The sequence below is a fragment of the Ovis canadensis genome, chromosome 4, assembly GCF_042477335.2.
Source record: "Ovis canadensis isolate MfBH-ARS-UI-01 breed Bighorn chromosome 4, ARS-UI_OviCan_v2, whole genome shotgun sequence".
In the NCBI taxonomy this organism is placed as follows: domain Eukaryota; kingdom Metazoa; phylum Chordata; class Mammalia; order Artiodactyla; family Bovidae; genus Ovis; species Ovis canadensis.
This window is the reverse complement of record NC_091248.1, coordinates 33673377-33698510: the sequence shown is the minus strand read 5'-3', so window position 1 is coordinate 33698510 and position 25134 is coordinate 33673377. Positions and strand designations below refer to the sequence as shown.

At 35.8% G+C, this 25134-nt stretch overlaps 1 protein-coding gene across 5 annotated transcripts in view; it reads right to left on the bottom strand.

The window, feature by feature from the left end:
- PHF14 (PHD finger protein 14) overlaps nt 1-25134 on the bottom strand; it is a 238970-nt gene that overhangs the window by 147377 nt on the left and 66459 nt on the right. For all 5 annotated transcript variants that reach the window (XM_069586619.1, XM_069586621.1, XM_069586622.1 and 2 more), the window contains exon 14: nt 21315-21483. In XM_069586619.1, the coding sequence (XP_069442720.1) occupies nt 21315-21483 (169 nt within the window). The remainder of the gene's footprint in view (nt 1-21314; nt 21484-25134) is intronic.

Here is a 25134-nt window from a genome sequence, read left to right as displayed (position 1 = left end):
GGTCTCGTAAAAGTATATAAGGCCTTGATAAGACTAGTGGGTTTCTGGCACTATCCTTCCCCCTTCTGATGTCTATGTCAAAAACTTTCTCTCACTTTTTATACTTTAATAAAACTCTGCTACACAAAAGCTATTGAGTGATCAAGCCTGGTCCCTGGTCCTGAAGCTAAATCTTCTTTGGAGATAACAAGTCCGACATCATTCACTGTAAGCTATCACCCATACTGCAATTACCGTCATAAAGTATAATGTCACACTGATCCTATCTCATAACTATAGTTACATATCTCTACATTCATAAATTCTGTTTTATATTTTATGAAAGTAGTATTTTTAAATGACTAAACATTTATAATTAAGTGATTTTTAACTTAAGTGCACATATTACAAGAAGGTAATCATTTATGTATTCCTGCAGTAATTTTAAATAACTAAATACAAGAAACCAACATAAACAATTTTTAGCCAGAAAAACAAGGTTGTTACTAGCAACATGAAATTATAGCATTTTAGAGTTCTGAGAAAGCAGGTCACGGAAGAAACTTGCTCAGCTGTGATCACACAGCTGATAACTGACTGAAGGTGAACTTCAAACCCAGGTCTCACAACTCTCAATTCAGTGATTTTTCTTGCATGATAAATCCAAGATTAATAATTTAATCCCACATAGAGATGAGTAAAACTATCAAAAGAAAGCAAATGTCTTATTCTCACTTGATAGTTAAATAAACTGTAACACTCTTATGTCTAAATGAAAAGTTCTTACATTCTGAAACAAGTAAATGAGACAAAGGAGACACGTCTACCCAAAGGAGTGGAGACCTCAATACCTCAAGCTGACTCTATCTATATTCTACTCAATTTGGTACCCTATACATACAATGACTAACATGATCCATTACCAAAGTGATTTATAGCAAGCTTCTTTAGCAAATATAACTAGCATTTCCAATGGAGAAGGAAATGGCACCCCACTCCAGTACTCTTGCCTGGAAAATCCCATGGACGGAGAAGCCTGGTAGGCTGCAGTCCATGGGGTCGCTAAGAGTCGGACACGGCTGAGCAACTTCACTTTGACTTTTCACTTTCATGCATTGGAGAAGGAACTGGCAACCCACTCCAGTATTCTTGCCTAGAGAATCCCAGGGATGGGGGAGCCTGGTGGGCTGCCGTCTTTGGGGTCACACAGAGTCAGACACGACTGAAGCGACTTAGCAGCAGCAGCAGCATATTTCCAAAAATTAAAAATAAGAGGATTTAATCCAAACAGAATGTTTCACAATATCAAGTCTCTCAACCAAGAAAATACTGAGAGTAGTGGGTTTTTGCCCCCTAGTTTTAATGAAGTGCCAGCAACTGTTGTAATTCACACCAATCTATAAACAAAACAGACAAAATATGTTAAACATGATATCTCTAGTGAATCAAAAACATAACGGGAGTTAAAAAGAAGGAGAAACGACAGGAAAAAAACAGTGTGCCTCATCCAACAAGTTTCAATAATCAAAGAGCTTGCCCCATCTTAGATGTACATCAGTATTCATAACCAGGTGGTCATTTCATGGAATACATTGAGCCTGACACTACTTTAGAAACAAGATAAAGCAGAAGGGAGAACATAGTGCATGGAAGAAGGAAAAACCAATTATTTAATAAGTATGTGCTTTAGAACTTAACACAGATATATTACCTAGACGTTCAAATGATTGAAAGTTTATTTCCAAATTGAGGTTCCTTTTCAATTATTACACTCTTAAAAGTAAATGAAAGTTTGAAAATCATTCCAAATCTTAACACGTTCCTATTTTTTTCTTCTTTGTTATTTTTTAAGAACTTTATTTGCTCAGGGAACACTGTCAATCTGAGCTGCTTAGATTACCTAGCTCTACCTGTTACTTGAAAACAGGAGGGGATAAAAACACCCACAAAGAGCGGCATAATATTAGAGACAATGTATCTAAGTTAGGAAAGAATAAAACATTTGTAACTATAGGCATCATTTTAAAAGCACATCCATCTGAAATAAATATTTCAATAACTTCACTCGTTGAACTAATAAACATGTAACATATTTTAATTCTGGGTTATTTTAATTTATAATTAAGTCAGATGTATGATTATTCCCCCAAGGTTAGAATGATTCATTTCACAAACGAACTAAATTTAAAACTAAAAGAATGTATCTCAACATCTTTGATGGATTTCACACTCATTTGTGCACTGACTTCTCTAAGTTTGACACACTTTTTTGATGAAAAATCACCATTTACACAAATGACAATAAATAAGCCACACGTGATTAGACAAAACAAAGAATGCCTTCCGATGTAATTTATATATAAAAAGATAAAATGCTTACTTATTAACAAAATTCAAAATTCAATGTTAATTAGGACAATTAAACCTTGAAAACCTCTGTTAGGCTAAAATAGCTTCAGATTTATGCTGAGGAATAAATGTCAGGGCTGCCTTGAAGCTGTTCAAAATGCTTCAATGAAATATATACACGGCATATATATTTTTCCCTTAAACATAAGTATGTTTTCCAATTTAAAAAAAAACACTAAAAACAATCATATATTAAAACACAAAATATTCAAAAGAAAAACGTTATATACATAAACAATGTGTGAACAAAGCACCATCTGTTTCTGTTGACTACAGGCATACAACAGATGGAATGGTGATCACCAAAAATGAGTGTTTTCACTTCTTGTCAACTGACTAGAGTTTATTTTTACCTAATTTTTTATTAACTGGGTTTGGAAAATAGGTGAAAAATAAAAAGAATATCATGACCAGTTTCACTTAACACTGTAAATTAAAATAACCACAAGCCTAAAAGGTAAAATAAAAGCTACATATTACATGACAAATGTTTCTGTAACACCCTTCTCATAGGTAATAGCATATTCAAAATAAGGAAAATCCTGAAGCTCCGCCTCGTCCTTGTTCTCTTTATTTCACACACCTGGAAATAAATAAAAATGATGACTTTCCAAAAGGCAAAAAGCACAGCAGCAGCCTGTGGGTGCTGAGTAAGATTACTTGACGGAAGGACACCCTCAGTGGCTCTCTTCCAAGTGAGTCAAGGTGAACTAAGCATGGTTTAGTTCACCAGAAAATTTTTTGCCTAGGTTTCTTCTAAGGATCTGTGACAGACACACAGGTTATATAATCTGTTTAGTACTTCAGAGGTCCCCTTGAGTCTGATAATAAACTCAAAAATAACTCTGATATCTAAGATCCCCCTACATAATCCTTTCTTCCCAGAACTATATTAATTAATCAAAACTATTAGCATAAAGATTACAAATAAATTAAGACTTGGGCAATGAATGCCTAGTTGCCTTTAGTCATTTCAATAGGGCTGAATCCAATGCTTCTATTATTTCTGCTAAACTAGCATCTAAAAATTGTATGTATGAAAAACATATTCCAGATTTTAAAATTTTCTGTTAAATAGACTATACGACAGACATAAAACATATGTGTATGTGTAAAACTATTTTAAAATCAAATGAAAGCAGACTCTCAGATATTTGATTATCTCTCAAATGAAGCTTACCACTTATAACAGACTACTGATTTATTGAGTAAAATGGAAAACAGATTAATAATGTGTTTCAGTCTATTTCTAGAATAATGATCTATAAGAAAAGGTGAATTCTGAAAAAAATATAGCTTCAGTCAAAGCTGATAAAAAGTACTTTGACATTTTATTGCATTTATCTTTCCAAAAAAGGAGATACATAAAACAATATAAAAATGTATGAGACAGAAAAAAGATCTGACAACTTCAAAGAGAGTAGAAGATGATACATTGTGTATAAGAGTAGGGAAAGATAGTCCCAACAAGTCCCTTTGGCACTTGTATAAAAGATGAAAAGTCACTAGATGACACAGAGTGTAAAGAAAATGAAAAGAAAATATGAAAGCTTTCAAGTTGCATTAAAGTTATTAGAAAATATGCCAAAAAGTACAAACATCAATTTTAAAGTAACTTCAAAAGGAACATGGGTAAGCTAATTTATATTTTCTTCAAAAGTAATTTCCCTGCCTAAAAGCAAATGAAAAGTTTCTACATTAAAAAAAAAAAATGCAGAGAAAATGTCTAAATAACAAGATACTTAAAGGGAAGGCTGCCTTTCGAGTAATTCTATAGTTTCACCAATGAAATAAGAGTAATACATACAAGGAGAAACAAACTAATTCCCTTCCTAACAATAAAGGGCTAGGGAAAAGACTGTTTCAAAGTATACTAAGCTTCTGATACATAGCAACAATGGAAAAGAACTCACTGGTGAAATACACTAAGTACCTAGCGTAGTAGGTAAGGAACACACAGTGGTGAACAGGACAGCCTCTGCCCACTGGGTTCAGAACAAATAATTAAATGTATAATTATTTATAAATTTGGAAAGGGCAACTAAGGTGAGGCATAAAAATAAAGTCACATACTGCTCAAATCTTTAATCAAAACTGTTCTAAAATTCAAGTCAGTCATAATGTATACTCTTAATAATGATACAAAGTTGATGTAAAACTACATTCACCTTAAAGATGGGTGTGGAGAAAATGCCTAACAAAACTGGAAAAAAAAATTCTCAAAGGAACACACTTACATGTGACACAGGTGACCCTCAGGAAGGAATGGAAAAAGAAGGAGTTCAGATGGGCAAGAAGATAAAAGCAGCAAGGACAGCAGCAAACACATTACTAAAATAACAAAGGAGGTAGGAGAGATACTGGAATTGTAAGGAAAGCATGATACCTAGACATCCAGGCTGCTAAGTAACTGTGAGAATAAAGATGGTAACTGGATTTGAAATGTAGGAAAGAAACCCACAACATACTGAGGGCACATGAATTTACTTTTAATCATGATTATTTCACACACATGAATCTTACAATTAAAATCAAATATTATTTAATATACTCTCTACTCAATGCAGAAAAGCCAGGATTATTCCAGATAACAAGGCAGAATGTTCCATATAAGACAGTTCTAATTATCAGTTCCAGTTTTACTATCCAAACATCCTAGCATTCAGGTAATAGAAGTTTAAATATTTAAAGATAAATGAACAGGTCTTTATTATGTTAAGAGTCTCTGTTCATTCATTTGTTAAGCTAATAAACATACCAAAAAAATAATTATAAAGTAACAAGGGCAGCAAAATCAAGTAACTATGTGAATATTCTTTCAGTTAATTACTCCTCAGAGTACTTTTCCAGAACTTCATCATACTATCACATTAGGTTTTATTTTCTTAGATCATAACAGCTAAAATTGAGGGATGATGGCAATAATGACACAGATGAATAACGCTTTACAACAGATCTATAATCTGTCACTTTTCCTTTGTTTAAGAGTCCAACTACAACATCATTTTTATAATATGTAATAGAGAACAGATAACAGAAAGGAGGAAGGGGCTGCATCATTTCTTTTTCTTTTAAAATATCAATAGTGTCATTAGCCAACAAAGAAATGCATATCAAAACCACAATGATATACCCTAAGTGTTCCTGGGCTAAAATCAAGGTGTTGGCAGGCTGCATTCCTTCCTGGAGGTTCTAGGAAGAGAATCACTTTGCTTGCTTTTCCATCTCCTAGAGACTGCCAGCATTCCTTGGACCCTTTCCTCCATCTACAAAGGCTGCATATCTCTGACTCATAATCTATAGTCACATAGAGTAAGTAAGTCTCCCTCTTACTTCCAGTTCAGTTGTGTCCACCTCTTTACGACCCATGGACTGCAGCATACCAGGCTTCCCTGTCCATCACCAACTCCTGGAGCTTGCTCAAACTCACATCCATCGAGTTGGTGATGCATTCCAACCATCTCATCCTTTCTTGTCCCCTTCTCCTCCTGCCTTTAATCTTTCCTAGTAGCAGGGTCGTTTCCAATGAGTCAGTTCTTCACATCAGATGGCCAAAGTATTGGAGTTTCAGCTTCAGCATCAGTCCTTCCAATGAATATTCAGGATTTCCTTTAGGATTGACTAGTTTAATCTCCTTGCAGTCCAAGGGACTCTCAAGATTATCCTCCAACACCACAGTTCAAAAGCATCAGTTCTTTGGTGCTCAGCTTTCTTTATAGTCCAACTCTCATATCCATACAAGATTACTGGAAAAACCATAGACTTGACTAGACCGACCTTTGTTGACAAAGTAATGTCTCTGCTTTTTAATATGCTGTCTAGATTGGTCATAACTTTTCTTCCAAGGAACAAGTGTCTTTTAATTTCATGGCTACAGTCACCATCCACAGTGATTGTGGAGCCCAGGAAAATAAAAGTCTTTCACTGTTTTCATTGTTTTCCCATCTATTTGCCATGAAGTGATGGTACCAGTGATGGGATCATCTGCCATGATCACCCACAAGAGACTGACCCAGCTTTACCTGTGAGTGTCCAGGATTCTCTGGCGAAGGCATGGGTTGGTGGCCTGCTGCAGGGATGGGGGTACTGAGTGCAGCAGCGTGTGCATGGGACCTTCTGAAGGAGGTCACCATTATCTTCATTATCTCCACTATAGTTTCGCTTCAGGTCAAACAACAGGAAGGGAACACAGCCCCGCCCGCCCATCAGAACAAGACCCAGTTTCACCCTCAGTCAGTCTCTCCCATCAGGAAACTTCCATAAGCCACTTATCCTTCTCTATCAGCGGGAAGACAGAATGAAAACCACAATCACAGAAAACTAACCAAACTGATCACATGGACCACAGTCTTGTCTAACTCAATGAAACTATGAGCCATGCCATGTAGGGCCACCCAAGATGGACGGGTCATGCGGGAAAGTTCTGACAAAACATGGTCCACTGGAGGAGAGAATGGCAAACCACTTCAATACTCTTGCCTTGAGAACTTCATGAACAGTATGAAAAGGAAAAAGACAGGACACTGAAAGATGAACTCCCCAGGTCAGTAGGTGCCCAATATGCTATAGGAGAACAGTAGAGAAATAACTCCAGAAAGAATGAAGAGACAGAGCCAAACCAAAACCAACATCCAGTTGTGGATGTGGCTGGTGATGGAAGTAAAGGCCAATGCTATAAAGAGCAATATTGCACAGGAACCTGGACTGTTAGGTCCATGAATCAAGGCAAATAAGCAGTGATCAAACAGGAGATGAAAAGAGTGAACATCGACATTTTAGGAATCAGTGAACTAAAATGGACTGCATTAGGTGAATTTAACTCAGATGACCATTATGACCACTACTGTGGGCAAGAACCCCTTAGAAGAAATGTAGTAGCCATCATAGTCAACAAAAGATTGAGCCCATATAATACTGTTTAATCTTCCCATCTCATGGTCCATAACTTTAATCTCATCTGCAAAGCCCCTTTTGCCAAGGTAACACATAAAGATGCTCTGGGGATTAGGACATGGACATCTTTGTTGGGATAGGGGTATTATTCTGCCTACAACATTGTGGAAATCAAATGTACACACTTAATGAGCTTATGAAAGCTATCATTCTACAGGTAGAAATGGGGCACTTAACAGTAGTAACACTTGAAAAATAAAACTGACTATATTACAGTCACATAAACTCACATACTATTATTCTCAATGGTGAAAACTAGAAGCATTTCCTCCAAGATCAGGAACAAGACAAGGATGCTCCCTCTCAACACTTACTCAACAAAGTTTTGGAAGTTCTAGCTAAGGCAATCAGAGAAGAAATAAAAGGAATCCAGATCAGAAATGAAGAAGTAAAACTCTATTTGCAGACAACATGATATTATACACAGAAAACCTGAAAGATACAATCAGGAAATTACTAGAGCTAATCAATGAACTTTAAGTAAAGTCACAGGATATAAAATCAATACACAGAAATCACTTGCATTCCTACACACTAACAATGAAAAATCCGAAAGAGAAATTAAGGAATCAGTCCCATTTATCACTGCAACAAAAAGAATAAAATGTCGAGGAATAAACCTATCTAAGAGACAGAAGAGCTTATATACAGAAACAATAAGACACTAACGAAGGAAGTTCTGTTTTTGTGCCAGTACCATACTGTCTTGATGACTTTAGCTTTGTTGGTGGGAACATAAACTGATATAGTCACTATGAAAGACAGTATGGAGATGCCTTAAAAAACTAGGAATAACAGATGGAGAAATAAACAGAATAAACAGATGGAGAGATAGTCCATGTTCCTGGGTTGGAAGAATCAATACTGTGAAAATGACTATACTACCAAATGCAATCTTTGGATTCAATGCAATCCCTATCAAATAACCAATGGTATTTTTCACAATTAGAACAAAATATTTCACAATTCATATGGAAACACATAAGACCCCGAACAGCCAAAGCAATTTTGAGAAAGCACAATGCTGCTGGAGGAATCAGCCTTCCTGACTTCAAACTATACTACAAAGCTAAAGTCATCAAGACAGTATAGCACTGGCACAAAAACAGAACTATAGACCAATGGAATGAGATAAAAGTCCAGAGATAAACCCATGCACCTATGGGTACCTTATCTTTGACAAAGGAAGTAAGAATATACAATGGAGAAAAGATAGTCTCTTCAATCAGTGGTGCTGGAAAAACCAGACAGCTACACCTAAAACAATGAAATTAGAACACTTTCTAATACCATACACAAAGATAAACTCAAAATGGATTAAAGATCTAAATGAAAGATCAGAAAGTATATAACTCTTAGGGAAAAACACAGGCAGAACACTCTATGACATAAATCACAGCAAGATCCCCTATGACCCACCTCCTAAAGTAATGGAAATAAAAACAAACAAGTGGGACCTCATTAAACTTAAAAAAGCTTTTGCACAGCAAACTATAAACAAGATGAAAAGACAACTCCCAGAATGGGAGAAAATAACAGCAAATGAAACAACTGAGAAAGGATTAATTTCCAAAATATACAAGCTGTTCATGCAACTCAATACCAGAAAAACAAACAATCCAATCAAAAAGTGGGCAGAAGATCTAAACTGACATTTCTCCAAAGAAACTACAGATGGCTAATAAATACATGAAAAGATGCTCAACATCGCTCATTATTAGAGAAACTACAGTAAGATATCATCTCACACCAATCACAATGGCCAAAAAATTTACAAACAATAAATGCTGGTGAGGGTATAGAGAAAAGGGAACCCTCTTGCACTGTTGGTGGGAACATAAATTGATATAGTCACTATGAAAGACAGTATGGAGATTCCTTAAAAAATTAGGAATAAACTACCATATGACCCAACAGTCACACTCCTGAGGAAACCATAATTTAAAAAGATACTTTACCCCAGTGTTCACTGCAGCACTATTTGCAATAGCTAGGACATGGAAGCAACCTAGATGTCCATCAACAGATGAATGGATAAAGAAGCTGTGGTGAATACATACAACGGAATATTACTCAGCCATAAAAAGGAACACATTTGAGGCAGTTCTAATGAGGTGGATGAACCTAGAACCTATTATACAGAGTGAAGTAAGTCAGAAAGAGAAAAACAAATATCGTATATTAATGCATATATATGGAATCTAAAAGGTGGTACCAACGAACCCATTTGCAGGGCAGCAATGGAGATGCAGACACAGAGAACAGACCTGTGGACCCAGGGCAGGTAAGAGAGTGGGACGAATGGAGAGAGTAGCATACTACCATATGCACAATAGATGCCAGTGGGAATTTGCTGTATGAACAGGGAACTCAAACTGGGGTTCTGTGATAACCTAAAGGTGTGAAATGGGGTCAGAGGCAGGAGGAAAATTCAAGAGAGAGGGGACATACATATAACAATGGCTGATTCACACTGATGTATGGCAGAAACCAACAGCACATTGTAAAGCAATTATCCTTCAATTAAAAATAAATACATTAAAAAATATATTAAGAAAACGCTACTTTGGATGAAACTTCAGTAACATGAAGATAAAAGGATTTGACTTCCTTTCTATGCAGTCAAGAGATTACCCCTCTCCCATAGGACACAGGAGGCGCATTCTCTGGAGAAAAAGAACCGGAGAGACTCTGTACAAGGGGTTTTCAGGCACAGAGATTGAAGCAATGAGGTAGCAAACAGAAACCAGAAGCATTAATGCATTCTGCTTTTTAAGCCATGAGACCCTTAGCTCCTTTCTCCTCACCTGTCCAGGATCCTGACAGTCAAAATTATACCTATCAATTAGGAGACAAGAGACTACTTCCACTGAATTAATGTGGAAAAAACCTATAGATACTGACATTTAGGGAGTTTCCAAAGGAAAAGCCCTGTGATCATAAAACCAACCTTTGGGGGAAACACTGGGCCTATCAGCCTTACAGGAACTTTTAAAACAAAATATGAGTGGATGACTCCAAAGATTCCTAGGCATCTGAAAGCTTCAACATGAAAAAGATGAACATGAATAGAAATAAGGAAACCAAATGCAGAATACAGAAAAAAATAAAAATTGTAATATTCATAAGGATATAAAAGAAGTTTTTGTAATCATGAAATAAGAATACTTGCTGTGTTTTAAAGAAATTTGCTATTATAAGAAACAATGAAAGTACATGGTCATCCTAAATGAGAAAGAGAAAATCTTAAGAGTTTCAAGAGAAGGAAAAAAAAGAAATGCAGAAAGCAATACTGGGAGCCAGGAGTCAGTCAAGTAGTACTTAAAAAAAACATGTAGTATTTTATACACAGCCAAATAAGTAATGAAATGATAAAATTGATTTTTAGACATATAAGATCTCAAAAAACTTACCTCTTATTAATCTTTACTCAATAAGTCATTGAAAGAGTTGCCCCATCAAGATAAGGGACTAAGTGAAAAAACAAAAGCAAAAACAAAAACAAAACTGAAATGTAAGCAACAGGAAATTCCATCTTTCAAAGGTTAAAAGGAATTCCCAGGATAATGATGAAACAGAGTTCAAGGTTAACATCAAAAAAAAAAAAAAAAATTCACATTAGAACTGGAGGAGAGAGGTCTGAGAGAAAATATTTAAGAAACTATATGACATATGTGACTATATGTAAGACAGTGTATCAGAAATATTTTACAAGGTAGTTGAAGGTTGTGAGAAGACAGTCTTAGATTTAAAGATAAATTACAAATACAATGAAAGGCAAATAGTTTATTTTTAAAACTATTCATTCCTTTCTTTAAAAATAAAACTGAATAAGAATCCTCAAAATTTAATTAGTAAGATAATCTGACTGTATTCTTTCCTTCAGCACCTGCCTCACTCTTGCCTACACAGCCTTAGACCAGTAATAGGGCAAAAAGTGTGTCACTGTTTAAAAGTTCATAAAGTGTTTAGGGAGTTATTCTGTTGTTCTTCATATTTTATCTCTGGTAAGTTACTATCATGAAGAAGTCAACAGAAAGCTGGCTAAGTAAAACAATCAAATGTTACCTTGGAAACAAAAGGACAACAAAAGGAGAACTTAAAAAAAATTTTTTTTAATAAAATCATGAAAATAAGTTTTCCTATACATCTGGTGACCCACTTTCTTGGAATCATTTACACAATTTTTTCAGAAGGAGACAATGATTATAACAAAGGTATAATTCAGAAAGGGAAAAGATAAAGGTTACCAACAAATGTGATCTTTAAAAATAAAATACTCTAAAATATAATTACAAAATATTACCAAAATTTCCAGATTATTTGAATGTCAATGTGTATATTTTTAAATATAAATTTATTTATTTTAATTGGAGGCTAATTACTTTACAATATTGTATTGGTTTTGCCATACATCAACATGAATCCACCACGGGTGTACACGTGTTCCCCATCCTGAACCTCCCTCCCCGTACCATCCCTCTGGGTCATCCCAGTGCACCAGCCCCGAGCATCCTGTCTCATGCATCGAACTTGTACTGGTGATTCGTGTCACATATGATATTATACATGTTTCAATGCCATTCTCTTAAATCATCCCACCCTCGCCCTCTGCCACAGAGTCCATAAGACTATTCTATACATCTGTGTCTCTTTTGCTGTCTTGCATACAGGGTTATCGTTACCATCTTTCAATATGTATATTTTAACCCTCCCATAAACAGTCTTAGGGTTAGAAAATAAATACAATTGTGAAATTCAGAAAGAGACTTTTGGTTCTAGAAAAGATTGCAGATCATCTATTTTATAAATGAGGATACTGAGTGCAAACAAGATAAGTAAATTACTTATTCAAGGTCACACAAAGGGTTACTGGCAGCGTATGGACTAAAATTCTAATCTGTGCTAGCCCAGGAACTTTCCACCACATACCATGCTATCTTATAGGTTTCGAGGCTATTTAAAACACTCAAGAATTTGATTTTGTACCATTTATCTTTTAAAGGAAATAATGCTACAAAGAAATGGTCCTAGAGTAGAAAATACTGTTACAGTTACAATGGTTGGTTATTTTCTCAAGCATAATTATAAGTCATATCAAAATATAAAATATTTTCAACTAAATAAATATAAGAAAGTTATTTAAGTTAAAAAAAACCCAAAACCTCTTCAATCAGTATACTAATGATCAAAATGTCCTTAACACAGGAATAATTTAAAGAGAAATGAGCTATCCTAAAAAAATGTTCATATCTATTTATGTGAAAAAATAACTGAAATATTACGAGACCTTTTGCTGACGGTGCTTTAACTCATTAATCATCAATAATTTAAATTGATAAGTACATCTGTACTAACATAAGCTATTAAGATTTGATCCAATTAACTTATTTAAAATTTTGCAGTTACTAATGCTAGGAGTTGTTGCCAGCCATCAAGATGCTCATAAAAACATGTAAGAAAGACAAGACACAGGTGTTAAATGATAACTGTATATGGTTCAAAATTTTTACAATAAATTTTACACTAAAGTATCCAAACCTTTTACACGTGTTCAGCTTGCTGTTACTTTAAAAAATTCAACTTCTTTAATAGCAAGGTTTTCAGCAGTGGAAAATAAGGACTTTCTCAGCCAGTAGAATACTTTCCTACTATTGACAGCAATAATAGTCAAGTTGTCGTCTTTGTTGCTTATCTCAATCTTCTGTCTTTCCTCTTCCACTTCAGTTAGCACGTTATCTGCTAGTGTAATTTAATGTCCCCCTCATATGGACACTTTATCTTCTAATTTATAAAATGTCACATTATTTGAGGGTCAACTTTCTATCAGCATAGTTCTTTGAGGATACAGACCATGTCTTCATTTTAGTGTTCTATTCAGCATCTATTGCCCAGTGCCTTACCTCATTAGTTGCTCAATGGATATATGTTGAAAATATTAATCTGATCATGGTTCAAGAGTAGGACAAGGAGTCACAAAGACCACAGAACATGGAAAGACCTAGATATCCATGTAGCCAATTTTTACTGCTTAATATAAAGAACTACTCAACTCAGGAACAAATATAACCAAAGCACTCACGTAAAAGGTAATTCCCTACAATTTTGACAACTGTGAAGAAAATGTAACATCAATTCATGTTCTTATATACTACAAACAAAAGTTCATCTTTACTGTACTCTGAAAGCTTACCCAAGAGGACAAAATTAATTAAAGATCAAACCACTGAAGCGGAAAATTGTGTTGCATGCATTACAAGTCACTATCTACCCTCTACATGATGCGAGATAAAGCTGAAAATAAGCAAAATCAGAGAAGATGAAATAACTACAGAATTACTGGGATCTCTAAAGGTGTGAAAAAGCACTTAAGTGTTAAAACTAGAATATTATTAAATCGTAAAACAGTCTGTCTGATTAGTTCAGTTCAGTTGCTCAGTAGTGTCCGACTCTTTGCAACCCCATGAACCGCAGCATGCCAGGCCTCCCTGTCTATCACCAACTCCCGGCATCCACCCAAACCCATGTCCATTGAGTCGGTGATGCCATCCAACCATCTCATCCTCTGTTGTCCCCTTCTCCTCCTGCCCTCAATCTTTCCCAGCATCAGGGTCTTTTCAAATGAGTCAGCTCTTCACATTAGGTGGCCAAAGTATTGGAGTTTCAGCTTCAACATCAGTCCTTCCAATGAACACCCAGGACTGATCTCCTTTAGGATGGACTGGTTGGATCTTCTTGCAGTCCAAAGGATTGAAAGTAAATGTGTCACTTATCAGTAAAACAGCAACCCACAAGGTCAACAGTATTACAAGTTGTTCTGGGTCAATGACAGAGAAACAAATTGGAAAGGTGGAAGAAGGAAAACGAAACTATTTGCAATTAGTAAAAAGAAAGTACTATGATAAAAAGTCATAGTTGAAAGTTATTACATTGTCTTATGTAATATAAGAATCAAAGGGAAAACAATATATGAAGTATGGTCATTTTACATTGAAAGGTGCAAAGAAAAGGGAGTCAGGAGTGGGGTGGGGGAAGGAGTCTGGAAGTGTTACTTTTTATGGCACGCAGCACATGCGAAGTATCACTACACTAAGCTGCAGTAGGTTATTATGCGAGATCGTCTGTGGTCAATCCGGCAGACACACCACCAACACTACCACCACCTTGTTTATGCGGTCTAAGGCTGGAAACCACATTTCCCACAATCTCCTGGTCTGCACAGTTTTATGACAGAACCTCATATTTGAAGCAGATAAGTGAAGGCCAGTTTTTCTCAAGAAGTAACACAGCTCAGGTGCTTGGTTTTTTCAGATGCTGCAGCCTTGTCGACCTTTACATCAGCTCCCACTTCATAGTCCTGACAGGTTTTGCAGACCTTCCCACAAATACTCACTTTTCTACCCACTTACTACCAGTGATGTTCAGGCTGAGGTCTTCACCAAAGTTCTCTGATCTAATGTCAGCTCCTACCCTCTGCTCAGTGCTTCAGGATAATTTCACTGACAGTCTCTCTGATGTTCAGCAGAGCTCCTTCAACGTATGGTGATCTTTTCTTGACATTCAGGTCTTCAACTGTGGTATAAGGCCAAATTCTTTATAGAATGCCTTCCATTCTCCAGACCAAATCCTTAGTTACTAAGCTGCTGGAAGCATGAAGGTCCTATGATTCTAGCCCAAGAAAGTCCAGGAAAGGATCTTGTCTAGAAAGGCAGCCTAATAAAGTGATTAAAGGGCTCAGGACCTAGTAGTTAAATCTGATTCTTGGTTCTACCACTTTGAAGCTGTATGTCCTTAGATAGATAACTTAAACTCTCTGCCTCAGTTTCTCATTTGGCAATGATATTAGTAACTAATTCATAGAATAGCTATGACAAATGAATAAATATTAAATACATACTAAAGAATAGGTAAAGCTTATTAAACTATGCTTTTCAACCCTCTTCCTTCTTTAAACTTACTCCTCCTATTTGTACCCAGTAATAAAAGAGAATAATGGTTACTAAGACACTGAAATACTGGAAATGGGATATTTATGAGCCAATGGAAGAGGTGTTACAAAGTCTTATCTCTGAAGCAGGAAACCATATGTGAAGAATTTTATAAAATCAGATCATTCCTGTTTTATTCATTAATACTTGAATTATATGCTATGTGTCTTGAACCATCTCCAAACTACTTTTCTGTATGGCTCATTCATCATTTTCTTTCTTGTTCCTGACAGATACACCTATAGAAATGTCAAATAATCAAAGTTCAGAATACATACTCTTCTAATAAAGACAGATTCAAGGCATGTGAATTGGGTTGGAGAAAGGGAATGCTAGGAAAAGAGTTATAACAGACTTTGGATTTTTAAAATTCTTACAACAAAAAAAAAACTATTCACATTACATTTATAGTTAAAACTCAATTTTAAAATTATTCTAACTTTCAGAATGATAAATTTCAGAAACACTGATAATTTAGCAATTAAATATGAGATAACATTAAAATACAAAACAGAATCTCCATGTTTTACAGGAAGGATATTTTCTGAAAGTATACTATCTTCATTCTTATACGAATACCTTTTTTAACCCATTTAAAAAAAAGAAACACTAAATCTTTAAAGCTATATTTTTTTTCAAGTAACTTTTCTGGTTAATCTTTTTATGATCTTTGGGTAGAAAATATTTCTAATAGAAAAAATAGTACTGAGACTACTTGCTTTGAAAAGCATCTAGATCTTATTAAATCTACTGTCTCAAAACATGATATATCCTTTCAGATTTCTATATATTCTTATTAAGGAAGTATCCAAATAATAAAAATAAAGCAAGGTTTAACGAAGTGTTCTACTCCCTGTTGCACCCTTTGGTCATGATAAATGGCAACTGCCTGTCAGCAGGAAAAAGTGGATGCCATTTTTCCAGCAGTAGCTTTGTTTTGCACAAAAGAGGCATTGGAGCACAAAGATTGAGTCTATGGGCTCATGTTTCTTAACAGTGATCAAACCAAGTGAACAAATCAAAAAGATATTCATTGCTTAATCAAAAAAGTTGAGATGCAATAAGCCAAATGTTTTAGGTGAATCTGGGATAACTAGTTGGGAAAGGAAAAAAATGTAAAAAAAACCATCATGAACTTCTCCAACTTCACTCAATACTTCTTTTTTCCCACAGCAGGTTTCACAGTCCTCAATGTGGTAGAAAAAATACAAACCAAAATAGAGAACAGTAAAATAAACATATTTTATGTTTATGTTTTATGTTTATGTAGCTCACACATACACATGCCATCAGTATACCTATTGATTTGCTGCTTCTAACTTTTTTTTTCTTTCTGATTTTTTAAAATATCAATTTCCTGAAGGTAAAATAATCCCCAAATGTTTTATTAACTTTTCCAGCATTATACTGTGATTGACAAGAGGGTTGCCGACACTCCTGCATAAGCTTGAAAAGGAAAACAGTTCACACCCAATTGAAAGTACAAAGGAAAACAGTGTCAAATGGAATATTTAATGTGAATGAACTCAGTTTTGAGAGTCAGAAAGTGGCTATGTGTCTGGCTGCTCACAGGTAACACTACGCTGTGGAAAGACACATGGGCATTCTGGTACCATTGAGAGCATCACATTCCCAACTAACTTGTCTAATGATCAAATGTTTTCACAACTATTTCATTTGTACCACAACTAAATGCTTTTCTACAGACCTCAGGAAAGACACTGCTTCTTAATTCAGCTATCTGGGTTCAATTCCGATTCTTCTTACTATCTGTAAGATCACAGGTAAATTACTGAAGGTTTCTGTGCCTGAGTAATACAGAAGTTATAATACCTAAATATTAATTTTTTTAAGGGGGAGTAGGATGGAGGATTACTACAGTGTCTGGTATATGATCAATCCTCAGAAAATGTTAGGTATTATTACTATTAAACTATTTTATGTAAGAGTAAACATATACTCACATCCACTTCTGACTTACCTACCTTTGAAAAATGTTCTGAAGTAAAATAGACAAAGGTCAAATAATAGGAAGAAATATGAAATAATAAAGTAGTTGGATTTGTTAGCAGTATAGATAAAAAGACGTTAAATTATTACCAGGAACACACTAGTATTTACTCAAACATTCCAACACATGAATGTCTTCCTTCTCCCTTTTACTCCCTTACTACCATGATGCTATTTTTAAACATAAAGATATAAAGTATATTTATAAAGTATGTTTATAAATTATAAAAGGAGAGAAATTAGTAACAGAGGATAAGGAAACTAATCAATAAAAATGGAACTTCAATCTATAGGAGCTCTGATCATTTTTTATTTTCGATGGTTCTTGGACAATTCCACAGAGACAGACTTCAAAATAAGAGATTAAAGTTCTGTCTACTTAATTGTACTGTAAAGTCTTTTTTTTTTAAATAAAATTATTCTAACAGAATATCAATTCATACACCCCACAATATGGATTTCTGAAAGATGATGAAATCATTTCACTAGCATGAAAGAACCCCAAACTACTTTTCTAAAAATTGTGCTATCACTATAATCCAATGGAACATAATAAATTTAACCGAAATGGAAACTTAGAGAACAAATGATCATCTGAACTGTTTTACTGAGTGACAGACTATTTTGAAACGAGAAACTGAAGTTTAAGGTCTGTCATGAATCTTCTATGTCACAAGGGTAAAATTTTCTTCAAAATTTTGACAGAATAACATGACTACTATAAAATGAACTTTTACACAAAGAAACCAGAGACAAAGAATTTGATGAAAGGCACTGGACTAAACTGGAAAACTTAAAAACTTTCTTATAATTCTAGGCTAAAAAGCAGACAGGTAAATTAGAAAAAAATGGAATCTTGTTTTAACTTACATAACACTGAAATATGGACACACAAATATCACTATAATATGCACAAAATTTCCCTCTATATGATAACTCCAAAGTTAATGGTAATATCATTCCTAAAGATTTCTTTAAATAATAAAGAAACTAGAAAAAATGTTTCCTAAGAAGATAATCTATGCAAACACAGACATAAGAAGTAATAACAGCTTTTTCTCTAAGATCTTAAGAACAGCTGCAGATAACAGCATCAAAGAGTCACAGAAGAATATTTTAGAAATAGAAATAAACAGGCTTATTTAAAGAAATAAAATTATCTCTAGGTCATCTGTAAATAAAATATATTTGTGAAATCTAAAAAATGTTTTAAACTAGTGGAAATTATAAGAAAAACTATTTCAAGTTGATCAATTTAGAGCACCCAAAACTAAATATTTCAATTATCCAAAAGATAACAATTCCCAGATTCACTTCATCAATTTCAAATGAGTCCATAACACAAAACTGAATGAAATAATCTAGGTTATTTCTCTTAAAATCTTTTAAGTGATTATAATATAGATAGATATTACAGATTAAAAAAAAAAAACTTTTCAGAAAACTGTTACTTTAAGGGAAAGAAAAAATTAAGACTAAAGCCAAACAGATAACAAAACAGATGAATTTGACAGCTATCCCTAAAAGTATATTTACATCTCCCTCCCTGGTGGCTCAGACAGTAAAGCGTCTGTCTACAAAGCAGAAGACCTGGGTTCAATCCCTGGGTCAGGAAGATCCACTGGAGAAGGAAATGGCAATCCACTCCAGTACTATTACCTGGAAAATCCCATGGACGGAGGAGGCTGGTAGGCTGCAGTCCATGGGGTCGCAAAGAGTCGGACACAACTGAGCAACTTCAATTCAATTCAATAGGGACAGGCAGATTTGTAAAATGTGCCTGCCTTGGCTCAAGGTAAGGAAATGAAAAATGTCTCCCCTAAGAATTCATACCTGCAAGCCATTGCTCATAGCTTTGGAGTAGAAATTAACGATATTCATGTAGTGGAAGAGACACACAGGACAAACTTTTATTAAAATGGCCTTAGGCTGGTAGAGCTCCCAGGCACCTGGTAATAACTAACATAAATGTTTTCTGGAAAAAATTTTTAAAACTCTGACCTGAGAGAATTTTTTATAAGAATAGGTTAACAACCTGATAGAAAAGCTGAATAAGATTTGTACATACAACCAACCAAAAATATATAAATGCTCTAAGTCAACTAAGTATTGTGAGAAGTGCAAATAAAATGACTCTCTACTATTTACATATATCACACTGGGAAGCAATATAACACAAGGCAAACCAAGTTTGTCAGAAAAAGTAACATTACTAATTGCTGGTATAAGTGTAACCTGGTTTGGAAAATATTGCACTTACGCAGCAAAACTGAAGATGCCAATATCCTGTAACTAAGCAAATCCATGCTTTTTTATATACCCTAACTCCTTGTTACCAAGCTGCAGAAGAAATTTAGAATAATATTTAAAGTGAAGTTGTTTATAAAAACGAAAAGATGGAGGGCTTCCCTGGTGGCTCAGGAGACACAGATTCGGTCCTTCAACTGGGAAGATCCCACATTCCATGGAGCACCTAGCTTGTGCATCTCAGCTATTGAGTCTACTCTCTAGAGCCTGGGAACCACAAGCCCAGGCAACAACTGAAGCCCAGGCACTCTAGTGCATGTGCTCTGCAACAGAAAAGCCATCAGAATGAGAAACCCTCACACCACTACTAGAGAGTAGCCCCTGCTTGCCACAACTAGAGACAAGCCCACATAACAATAAAGACTCAGCACAGTTAAACATAAATAAATAAAACTATGATGTAAAAAAATGGAAACAAAACTGCCAAACTCTTACTTTGCCAACAAAGGTCTGTCTAGTTAAGGCTACGGTTTTTCCAGTGGTCATGTATGGATGTGAGAGTTGGACTGTGAAGAAAGCTGAGCACCAAAGAATTGATGCTTTTGAACTGTGGTGTTGGAGAAGACTCTTGAGAGTCCCTTGGACTACAAGGAGATCCAACCAATCCATTCTGAAGGAGATCAGTCCTCGGTGTTCACTGGAAGGACTAATGTTGAAGCTGAAATTCCAATACTTTGGCCACCTGATGCAGAGAACTGACTCATTTGAAAAGACCCTGATGCTGGGAAAGATTGAGGGCAGGAGGAGACAGGGATGACAGAGGATGAGATGGTTGGATGGCATCACCAACTCAACGGACATGAGTTTGGGTCGGCTCCGGGAGTTGGTGACGGACAGGGAGGCCTGGCATGCTGCAGTTCATGAGGTCGCAAAGAGTTGAACATGACTGAGCGACTGAACTGAACTGAAAACGATCTATTTTCAATAAAAAATGACATACTGGTGAAAATAAATTAGCTACAATTACACAGATCAGCATGTATGAATCAAATCAAGGTAAAGTTGGTCAAAGTATCAAATAATGGGAAAAAAAGTTTGACTCAATTTATGCACAATTCAAACTGTGCAAAACTATGTATTACTTATGAATATATACATACACGGTGGTGGTAGTTTAGTCATTAGGTCGAGCCTGACCCTTGTGACCCCACCACACTGTAGCCCGCCAGGCTCCTCTGTCCATGGGATTTCCCAGGCAAGAATACTGGAGTGGGTTGCCACTTCCTTCTCCAATATATATACATAAATACATACAAAAAATGGAATGAATAAGAAACACAAACTTGAGAAAGGAGGTTATCTCTAGACTAAATGGATGGTGAAGTGAGTCCTGAGGGATTCAAAGGTGACTTTATAGGTTTTAGTAATGTTCTATCTTTAAAGTGGGTTTGTGAATACAATGTGAATACAATGGATCTTTATTATTGTGCTTTGCATTGAATATGTAAACTATACATTCTCATGTGTAACTGGTATAGTATTATTTCACAATATAAAACAGTAAAGAAAAGAAAAACCAAAAGCAATATATTAAGAAACGAAAAACCAAAAGCAATATATTTCTTTCATTGACTACTGAGTATATGCTTGCCCTTTGTCTTTCTCTCCCTTTAAATTTTGACCTCAGAGTTTTGTAAGGGTTATTATGACTACTAGGGAGTCAATTACCGTGTTTCTTATTGGAATCTTCTTGGGTTCTGGAGGCATATCCTGTGGAACAAATTTCACTGGTTCCTTAATCTGCCTCCTTGACCGTTTGGTCCCATCTGGTAAGGTTTCCATGGCCATCTCTGCTTCCATGTCACTGCTCCCTGCCTGGTCACATTCAGAACACTGCCTACATAAAGAAAAAAATATTATTTCATACATTTATCTTTACCTTCCAGCATTAGCCATGGTTTCTATAAATACAAAACGCAGGTATATGTTTAGAATATATGAAAATGTACATAGGAACATGTGACCATAGGCATAGAATGACCACACATACAGAAAAGCACAAACATTCCTTTAAGAGAAACAACAATGCATGTAACATGTCCAAAGCAATTTCATGTATCCCTAATAAGTATCATAAAAACACATGTAATACTGCCTATATTTAAGTGAGCGAATGTTAAGAGGGCCAGTACTGATTAAAAAGATAGTTTCCCTTAGGAAATCGTGATACTTGTACATAAAGTCAATACAGATGAAAACACTATTCGCAGCTCTTTCAACAATCTATTAAACACTATAGTCCTCATTTTATAAACAGCCTTTAAAATATGAAAAAGCATCTCTGCTACATTAACTGGTACACAAGATCCTAAGAAATAGGATGTTTAAAGTAATAATAATGAAAAATTATGTTAGGAATTTATGCCAAAGGACTACCTTCATACTGAAATACTAAGAGATTTTTCTCAGTTTGCTATATATTCTTGATCCTCAGCACTATACACTCCAACTTATGTTAAGGAGGTTTTTAAATCTTTATTATTAAAGGAAAACAATTTCATTATATATGTGTGCTGTGTGCCTGCTGTCCATGGGATTCTCCAGGTAAGAATACTGGAGTGGGTTGCCATTTCCTTCTCTAATATACATACATAAAAACATATTAAAAATGGAGTGAAGCCCTTTTTAAAAATCTTTATTATTAAAGAAAAACAATGTCATTGTATAATAATGCTAACACAAATCCATGATTATAACAAAGTTCCCTGGCCCTGGAGACTACCAAACTGGTTTTCAACTTGGATAGGATACTTATTAACACTGCTGATATTCTAATATGTGACGGCAGTTTCTCTTAAATTCTGGTTTCAAAAGCACTCACAAATCACAAGTAATACATTCTACTATAGTTGAAATGAGTTGACCAGTATGACTGCCTCCAGGCAAATTGATAAAAGAGCACTATGAAAAAGAAGGGCTTCTCTCATAACTCAGCTGGTGAAGAATCCACCTGTAATACAGGAGACCCCAGTTTGGTTCCTGGGTTGGGAAGATCCAATAGAGAAGGGATAGACTACCTACTTCAGTATTCCTGGGCTTGCCTTGCGGCTCAGCTGGTAAAGAATCCACCTGCAATGCAGGAGACCTGGGTTCAACCCCTGGGTTGGGAAGATTCCCTGGACAAGGAAAAGGCTACAGACTTCAGTACTCTGGCCTGGAGAATTCCATAGACTATATAGTCCATGGGGCACAAAGAGTTAGACATGACTGAGAGCCTTTCACTTCATTACATGAAAAAGTAATCATGTGAAAATGGTGAAAGTTAAAATGGACAGACGTTGGTTTATGAAATAAAACAATGAGGTCAGAAAATATGCTTTAATGTATTTGATAAACACCTTTTTGTACAGATCACCATTTAAGACAGGGGTCTAGTCTTTTCTAAAACCAGAAGTTGTGCAAAATTTGTATAAAAAGAATAGTCATGTGCCTTCCAAAGCTCTCCATGACCTATATTCTTCCTATACAGAATCAATCTATTAGAATTTGAACATCTGTCTTTCTCTTGGACTAAAATTAAGGAAAGAATAAAACTTATAAGTATCATAAACTTTTATTAAACATCTGTAGTGATTCCACATGCCTAAGTTAATGAAAACTTCAGAAACGTAAGTCAAATGTTTCTAGATTTACAAAGAATCAGTTCAGTTCAGTTCAGTCGCTCAGTCATGTCCGACTCTTTGTGACCCCATGAATCGCACCACACCAGGCCTCCCTGTCCATCACCAACTCCCGGAGTTCGCTCAGATTCAAGTCCATCGAGTCGGTGATGCCATCCAGCCATCTTATCCTCTGTTGTCCCCTTCTCCTCCTGCCCCAATCCCTCCCAGCATCACAGTCTTTTCCAACGAGTCAACTCTTTGCATGAGGTGGCCAAAGTACTGGAGTTTCAGCTTCAGCATCATTCTTTCCAAAGAAATCCCAGGGCTGATCTCCTTCAGAATGGACTGATTGGATCTCCTTGCAGTCCAAGGGACTCTCAAGAGTCTTCTCCAACACCACAGATCAATAGCATCCATTCTTCGGTGTTCAGCCTTCTTCACAGTAAAACTCTCACATCCATACATGACTACTGGAAAAACCATAGCCTTAACTAGATGGACCTTAGTCAGCAAAGTAATGTCTCTGCTCTTGAATATGCTATCTAGGTTGGTCATAACTTTTCTTCCAAAGAGTAAGCATATTTTAATTTCATGGCTGCAGTCACATTCTGCAGTGATTTTGGAGCCCCCCAAAATAAAGTCTGACACTGTTTCCACTGTTTCCCCATCTATTTCCCATGAACTGATGGAACCGGATGCCATCATCTTAGTTTTCTGAATGTTGAGCTTTAAGCCAACTTTTTCACTCTCCTCTTTCACTTTCATCAAGAGGCTTTTTGCTGGAAGTCAGCATGAGGAAGTCCGCCCATGGCAAAGGTCATGAGGAAGGAGGCTTGGCATATGCAAAGGCATGATCAAGCCTCAGGAAACCCCCTGTTCCCGAGCATCTAACCCCAAAACCAGAGTCTGTTTTATGCTCTCACCTACACCTCTGACTTTATGGGGGGCTCTCCCCCATAACCGTTTCTCTTGGAGAAGGAGTAAACGTGCAGCTCCAAGTCAATAAAAATTCCTGGGCATGACAAGAGTGTTTCAGCTTACGGACCCCTCTGAAGGTTATCTAGCCCACCTGTATAGGTTCGTCCGGCCACATGTGATTGTTTACAGCCTCCCAACCTGAGAGGCACAAGATGTTTCAGACTTACTAACGGCAAATTATTTTGGGGAGTTAGAAATTATTAGTGTAGTGGGTTGGTTAGGAATTATATTGGTGAAGGGTTTTTCATTTGTTGTGTCAATAATTGCTGCTAATTCCCTCCCCTGGGGTGGACAAGGATGTCTCAGGTCAAACCTCTCTGCTGACAGACTAGCTTGTGTGACAGGATTATCCATACTCCTGCCACTATGCACATGACTGTTTACTACCTCTTAACCATAAACAGCACAGAGAGTTTTGGAGTATTTTGAGAGTCTTAATTAGTATAGGGCTTTTTCTTCTTGTTGAGTCAATGATTGCTGCCAGGCCTCCATATCCTTAGGCACCTGGGAATATATTAATCAATGTATTTGGAATACAGAAAAGGAAATATAGTAGTTTTTAAGGTTAGCAATACTAGACTTTTTGAGTTAATGGATTTTCTCTTTTGTAATAGATCACTGTGCTTTGTTATAAGTCACTGTGTCCTTGCTATGTAAAAATGTAACTTTATCACTATCTTAAGACTAAATAGATCTTAAGGGGAACATTGGTGAAAGGATTTTCATTTGTTGGGCTGATGTTTGCTGCTAAATCTCCATATTCCCTGCCCTTATAATGAATATAACTAGCATATAGGAGAAATAAGTATTAACCTTTAAGCATATAGGAGAAATAAGTATTAACCTTTAAGATTAATCTTGTTAACCTTGGGTTAAATAAATTCCTTTCTTGACTGTAACTCACTACA